Here is an 8,182-nt window from a genome sequence, read left to right on the forward strand (position 1 = left end):
ACGAACCATTGTGCTATATAAATTTTTATTACGCGATTTTTAATACCTCATACATTGCTATTTTAGCTTATTTGTATAATGTACATTTACCTTGAAACAATCATTTAATTTTTTCATAAACACATGTTTTCCATTTCCCTCGATAATTTTGTCAATACATCTAAATGACTATCCTTGAAGATCAATGGAGGATTTTCTGTTATTTTACAAATATTTAGTAAACATCAATCCCGTGGTTTAACGTCCTTCACCTAGGTAAAACACCTTAAATCATCATCATTCATAACAGCTGGTGATCAATGGTTGGTGACGTTAAATGGTCACGTAAGTGTAACGTTTTGTCTACCCGCCCGCCCGCATTTCACAACTGTAATAAGAATAAGAATGGACATCTTATTTGAATGTCGAAACATTTTTTCGTTGATTTAACAGATTTAAAGGATCTGTCGTTTTTCTATACAATCAATTTATCAAGGCCATATTGACATCTTTATCAATCTCAAGGATACATCCTGGTAAGGAAACGGCATTTTTAAACCCTTCCATATGATGAAGAGTATAATAATATTGGTTATTGATTTTGTAACACATCGAAATAATTTTTGGAGACTCTATAAAGTACTGATCGGCATAAAATTCTAAGCCGTTATAACGGCGTCGCACTAAAAATTTGTCGTTGCAAGTCCATGTTTTGATATAGCCCCCTAAAACGGTACCTTCCGATTTTCGTCATTTTAAAAACGTTCTCTAGAAATTTCTTGGTCCACGTTTTGATGTAGCCCCCATAGAACCGTATCGTTTTTAGCCTCATTATCACATCGGAATGAATGATATTTGGTAGTTGATCTTCCTTGGGCCTACACAACCTGCGCCAAGAAATTTGTCAGAACAAGTTTACGTTTTCATATAGCTCCCATAGGACGGTATCTCCAGATTTAGAGTATTTTAAATGTGGTAGGCTCATTATAACACCGAAATGTCTGAAATAAGGTATTTAGTCTTCTTTGAGACTCCGACACCTTTTCTCAGAAATTTGTCAGTATAGTTCCACGTTTTGCCCACATAGAAGGTATCTCCCAGTTTTCGGTATTTTTAATTCTTTAGCCGCACTGTCGTACAATATTACTTATAATTGTTCCACAAACATCCCAGAAGGGGCAAGGTAGACTTCTCTCATAACGCTGAGTGCAACCCGATTAATATTAGCTCAACGATATGGGCCCTACTGTTTATCGCCAAGTCCAAACGGCGCACAGTTTTGCCGCTTCCATACAAATGTGGACAAAAATAGAAGGCGTTGACCTAGGTTGATGAGTTTTTGCACAAGTACTTATGAGGGCACAGGAATGAAAAATATCAACTTTGGTCCATATCGGTTCAGATTTGGATATAGCCCCCATATATATCTTTCCCCGATTTTGCTATAAATCGCTCAATTTTTGATGAATATTCTTCAAATTTAACATAGGACATTTCTTCAGGCCCCTGTTCAGTTTTACCGATCTTGATTCGATTTCGCAAAAATCGGTACAGATGTGGATAAAGCCTCCATATATATCTTTCTCCGATTTTGGTATAAATCGGTCAATTCTTGAAAAATAACCTTCAAATTTAACATGAGATGTTTTCTTAGGCCTGTGCCCTCATAAGTACTTGTGCAAACATTCATCAACCCAGGTGAACGGTAGAACTAAACAGGGGCCTGAGGAATCCCATGTTAAATTTGAACGCTATTCATCAAAAATTGAGCGAACTATAGCAAAATCGGGGAAAGATATATATAGAGGCTATATCCAAATCTGAACCGATTTTTCCTAAAATCGGTGAAACTACTCAGGAGCCTTAGAAAATATCACATATTAAATTTGAAGGCTATTCGATTAAAATTGACCGAGTTATAGCAAAATCGGGGAAAGATATATATAGGGGCTATATCTAAATCTGAACCGATTGTTGTAAAAATCGGTGCCGCTACTTTGGGGCCTAAGAAAATACTAAATTTGAAGGCTATTCAATCAAAATTGAACGAGTTGTAGCAAAATCGGGAAAAGATATATATGGGGGCTATATAGAATCTGAACCGATATATTTCAGAAGGTTGCAGGGATGGGCAGAATGTTTTTACACATTTTGATTTGGAAGAGATGTCCAATTAACAGAAAACAGGAGCCAAGGTGGCAATATGTGGCAATCAAAAGATCTGCTCTACTAAATATTAAGAATTTTCAATTTTTTTACCAAATTTAAATTTTGATTTCTTGATAACGCTGCATTGCCCATGTGCAGTTAATGTCAGCTTCTTGTACTAAAATGTTATATATATAGCCCAATCATCAAATCCCCATTCAAAACTTTTAGTATTATCAAAAAATTTTTCAGAAAATGTTATTTTAAATGTCGTCTAATTTTCATAAGATTATCGCCTTAGATTACCTGGGAAATATTTTTCATATTTAAAGAGCTCTAACTTCATTATGGATGCACATATCGACAAAATTCTTTCAGATTTCTTGTATCGGATGTGTTTACTGTAAGAAAAAAACATAAAAATATGTAAAAGTTAACATCACATTTTTTTATTTTTGTCCACGCGGCAACACTGTGCGGCGCACAGTGCTTCTACTTCCTTGTAAACGTGGAAAAGAAGAGAAGGAGTTGACTTCGGAGTATGCATTTTTGCACAAGCACTTATGATGTTTTCTTAGGCCCCGATCAGTTTTATCGATTTAAAAAAAAAAAAATGGTTCAGATTTTGATATAGTCCCTATATATTATTCTCCGATTTTGCTATAACTCAGTCAGTTTTAATTTAATTGCCTTCAAATTTAATTTAAACAAAAAAATTGAAAATTTTGGCTTGAGTTTGAAAAAAAAATTTATTGAAACTATAGTCATGTTTATATTTATATATGCGATTTATTTGACGTGAAATGTCTGAAAACATATGCCAAATAGATCAAGATAGAGCCATTATCATGACAAAGTAAACCTTTTTTTAAAGCAATGGCTACTCTTTAATTTCCAATTCAAAAATTTGTCTAAAATTAAAACTTTTGTAGGTAGAATTTATCATACATATAACAACAATAACCACTCTTATTAAAATAGTGGCATTCGTTAACGTATTAAGAAAAATAACACAACGCAGTCAAATAAAGTGAACTGGTAAACTGAGGAAAAATAATGAAACTTGAATTTTTCCTACAAATTGTCTCCAAAAATCGGATTTTGTCGGATGTCTGTCTGTTTCATTTACCAAATGCCCGAAGCTGCAATCTTTAGGTAAACTCCATGAAGGAAGTGAAATTCGTGAGTACTCAGGAAATGTCGCCAACATTTCACTGAGGGGTATTTTACCACCGATGAACATTTGATGTTGCCTGGCCTGTACATTCAGCGTGCATACCATTGGCGGTTTCTCCCATTATCCTACAGAAATGGGTCGTTGGTGATATACAACATTATTGCAAAGAATTGTCGGTATACATAGGTCCATGTTTAAAAATAGCCCCCATAAAACAGTACCAGTACGGTACATTATCCTACCGAAATCACAAAATTTTGGTATTTAGTATTCGATATGGGTAAAAAACATACCTACAGATAATTGTGGCTACAGATGTACCTACGTATTAATATGGCCCTGATTGAAGAGGTATCACTGGTTCTCAGATGGGATAGTACAACGATAACGCTCGATATTAAGTTTTTTAAAACCTCCACGCATCTATACAGGTTCATATTTAGGTGTATAACCCAAATGAAATCACCTCCCGATTTGACGTACATATTTTAAAGGTTGCACACACATAAGTATGTCTGTAACTTGGTATTTCGGATTCTTAATCGGTAGAAAATATTCTTCAGTTAGCAAATTCCACTTCTCCTAGAAAAAAGCCTTGAAGTGACGGAAAACTTATTACATTCATAAAAGAACAGAAACTATTTTTTTCCATTTCAATACAACTCGTGGTGCAGGGTACAAAAATTCGGCCCGGCCGAACTTACCACCGTCCTTGCTCCTTTGCCATACGTCTTTACTCTTTAAAGTTAAAGGTGGGCTCTAAATTTTTCGAAAAAAAAATCTTAGAAAAAAAAAGTTCCTATAAATTGATTGAAAATGTTCTGTCAGTGATTTACATTTCAATTGCAAGTTTTTATATATAATGCCGGGTCTTTCTTACCAATAGTGTAATTTTTGTTCTCATAATCTCAAATATGTTTCAAAAATATTAAGAATATCTTCTGCATAATTTCTCGCAAAAGAAATTTTTCTTATTCCAGAGTTTGATTCTCAAAGTTGTACAATATACATACATATTTTTAATTTTATTTCATCCCCAATCCATTTGATTTCCATTTAGAGTTTTTTTTTTTGTTAAATTGACAACACACGGAAAATTTTATATTTTTAATAAAATTTGTTTTATTTATTTTCTTTTATGTATTTTTGTCTTTATTTTTTTTCTGTCTAAAAAATAAGCGAAAAATATTTTTTTAAATAACTAAAAATAAGAAAACAATTAATAACAAGTTAATACAAGTTAAACTTAAAATTAGAAAACTGACTTCAATGCTGGAATTTTTTATATGTACACAATTTTTACAAGAGTTTAAAAATTAAGGAAAAATACAAATAAGGAAAACAATTTTACGGCTGACTCCTAAAGGGAACATTCCTTAGATAATGATGCAGTGATATATTTACAGTGTTTTTTGTAGTGTTAAGTCCTTGTTAACTTCTTACACGATACGCTGGTATCACAGTTGACCACTTTGAAATATATTTCGTTTTTAAGCCCATATGAATACATTTTGACGATGATACGATAGTGCTGTTGCTTAATTGGGCACATTCTCTGGAGTTTTTTGATAACCCTGTCGGGGCCTTTTCATACTTCCCGAGTTATTGGCGCATAATCAATGCTGGTAACGCATTGTTTGGACTTGATTGGCGGTTTGGGCATGACCATTTCACTGGCTGTGTTTTGAACCATGAGTGAAGGTATGACGACCAGTGGTGCTGACACTTAACATTTGAGGAGGGTTGCGTAGTGGCAATGCTGGTGGTACTGGTGGTGGTGTGGTTGTTTGGACTCTTTGGCTGTTATCTTTTTCCAAGGGCATAGAGTAATGGGTGTTGCTGTAAATGTAATTTGGATCCATTTCTACAGTGCTAGCCGTTGAATTAGAATAGTCTTGAGAGGTACCATAGTGCATGGGCTGTTGATGATAGTTAATTTTCTGCCCTTGATTTGAGCTGGAGTGGATATTTGGAAACTCGGCATAGGAATAGCATGAATCATCTACCGCGGCAGTTTGTTGGAACAAATTGGGTTTAGTGTAGTGATTTAATTTTTTCACGGCTTCCGCATTATTCGAATTGTTCTTAATGTCAACTACATAGGAATCGGCATTGTCGATATTGACATTGGTTTGCGTTTTACCTGATTTTTTGTTGTTCAAAATTGTACCAGTTGGTACTTGCAATTGTTGGAAATTTTTCTGTTCAGCACCATTCATTTGTTCTGGGCACATTGGTCCATAGTGAGCTGGTCCCATGTTGTGGGGAGTATAGGTATTGGGATATGCGGAGTGAATGCCCAAACTGCAGGGATGATGTTGATGGCGGATCATGCATTCTTCATCGAAGAAGGTTTTTTGATATTCATGATATTCCTTGTTGCCCAAAGAGGAGTTGCCAAGGATCTTTCTGCGGCAGTGGTAGACAATCAAAACCAAGGTTGTAATGGTGGCAGCAATACCCACAAGAAGAGCACCAATCAAGGTTTGTTCACGGGTATCGTTGTGGGAGCAACCCATTAATGCAGGATTCAAGTTCGTCAATTCTTTACCTCTTAGACTTTCGGGGAATTCACACAAGACTTCGCTGACATTATCACCGGTGTTGTTTTTGCTAACCAATACATTTCTCAACCACATAACACGGCAGTCACAGGCAATGGGATTTTCAGACAAGTCCAAGGTAGACAAATCTTGCCATGGGGAAAGACCTTCAGCTAAGGTGGTCAAACCATTTGCCTTTAAGTTGACATATTTCAAGTGGGGCAAGCCGCTGAGAGCACCTTCTTGGATTTCATTCAACATTTTGTTGGAGGCCAAATTCAAGTATTCCAAATTGGTGTTGCTGACAAAGGCCCCTGTCATGATACGTTTCAAAAATAAAGCTCCTGTGATTTCCAAACGTCTCAATTGTTTCAAACCAACAAAGGCTCCTTCGAGGATGGCTTCGAAATCATTTTGTCCCAAGAACAGTTCTTCCAAACGATCCAATTGACTTAGGCTGTTGGTGGGTACACGCGTCAAGCGATTGTCGGACAAATCCAAAATACGTAAAGATTCCAAACCCAAGAAGGAATCATGGGAAATGTTGCGCAAACCAGCACCTTTCAAATTCAATCGAGTCAAACCTTTCAAATCTTGGAATGCAGCTGGAGGCACAGCCATCAAAGCATTGGTACCCAAAAACAATTCAGCCAAAGATGGCATGGCTTGGAAGTGAACGGGATCTGGAACTGAGGTCAAGGCATTGTCATCCAAATACAAAATACGCATTTGAGTCAAACCATCGAATGCCTTGGAATCAATGAAGCCAATGCGATTTTCACCCAAATTCAATTCTTCAATTTTGGACAAGGGGGCAAATGTACCCTGATGCAACTCCGAGATAAGATTGCCCCGCAAATTCAAAACGGTAACGGCAGACAAACCAATCAAAGTCTTGTTGCTGATTTGGCCAATTTTGTTGTATTGCAAATGAACCTCTTGCAATTTACGTTGAAAGGCAAAGGTGCGTTGAGGTATGTTCATTAAATGATTTGAGGACAAATCTAAAAATGTCAATTCAGCATAGAATTGAATGGATGAGTCGATGGTCTTGATTTTATTGTTTTTGATGATCAAACGTTGGATGAAGGGATTCAAGGCAATTGGCAACACATCCAATTGTCCTTCACCGCATTGGACAATTAAGGTGTTGTCATCACATTGGCAGCCAGCTGGACAATTGGCCAGACCCGATGTTGTGGAGGCAACCATCAGCAATACCAGGCAGGTAAGAGTTAATATGGTTTCCAAATTTTTGGTTGACATGTTGTGGCGGTTTGTTAATTTTTGAATTCGAAATTTTATGAAATTTGAATTGATGAAATTATGATTTTGGTTGTTTGTCGTTGTTGGTGGTTTAAACTTCCATGTTCTCTTTAGGAAATTTATTTCCAAATTTTTTATTTTTTTTTAATATTTCTCTTTTTATTTTTTAAACGCTTCGCTTAATTTGTGAATTTCGTGCAAAGTATATTTTTAGAATTTATTTTCTTATATGAATTATTTTGAAGCCGTGAGCGATAATCCGTGTGCTCGTTTTGATTATAGTTTTCTTATATTTGTTTTCTCTATTCGATTTTTTTCTCTAATTCGATTTTGTTTTGTGTGTCTTTTAAGTGAAATTTTAAAATTTCTTTTTACACGTTTGTAACTCTCCGTCTCTTAAACGCCCAACCGTACACGACGAAGCAACGAACTACACTGATTTTCTGTTGCATCTTAGTTTCTAACAATACCTCGGTTTGGGCAATGCCATTTAGTCAACAAGACTAAATGACGATCCTTGAAGATCAATGTAAAAGTCGTTATTTTAAAGTCCTTCACCTTGGTAATGCACCCTCAATCATAATCATTCATAATAGCTGTTGAACAATGGTATGAGGGAGTGTAAAATTGTACCTACCTGCCCAACTGCGATAAGAACAACTCTTGTAAAATTGTCGTGTGAAAGGCTACGTGTGGCCTTGGCAAATCTAATTTTGTGTTGCTTCGTTTGTTTATCTTTCGCAAATGGACTTCTTATTTGAAGGTCAGCATAATTTTATCCCGTGGATTTAAATATGTCTCTGTGATTTTAACAGCTTTTTATGAAAAGTGTTTCTAAACAATCAACTTATTAAGGTCATATCTGTAAATAAGATATCAATGTCAAGAATACATCAAGCTAAGGAAACGGTATATAAAAAATAATTGACCAGGAAGCGGTATATAACAATAATTGTGGTGTTATGAGATTATGATTTGTAATAAAATGTAAAGGTCCTGAATCAAGTGTTCTTAATAAGAAATTTATTGATTGGCTTACATACATGTTGACCCGCTACATTCTACTAAT

At 35.5% G+C, this 8,182-nt stretch overlaps 1 protein-coding gene across 1 annotated transcript; it reads right to left on the minus strand.

The window, feature by feature from the left end:
- Window positions 1-4,974: 4,974 nt before the first annotated feature.
- Window positions 4,975-7,113, minus strand: LOC141401649 (uncharacterized). Its single transcript, XM_073981984.1, has one exon. It carries the CDS (start codon window positions 7,111-7,113, stop codon window positions 4,975-4,977), a length of 2,139 nt encoding a protein of 712 aa, XP_073838085.1.
- Window positions 7,114-8,182: the final 1,069 nt, after the last annotated feature.

This window comes from Musca autumnalis, unplaced genomic scaffold (assembly GCF_047663935.1).
Source record: "Musca autumnalis isolate F117 unplaced genomic scaffold, ASM4766393v1 scaffold_4, whole genome shotgun sequence".
NCBI lineage: Eukaryota > Metazoa > Arthropoda > Insecta > Diptera > Muscidae > Musca > Musca autumnalis.

Bases quoted from the DNA above. Each gene is read 5' to 3' on its own strand.
- LOC141401649 (XM_073981984.1), bottom strand. From the start codon at position 7,113: ATGTCAACCAAAAATTTGGAAACCATATTAACTCTTACCTGCCTGGTA.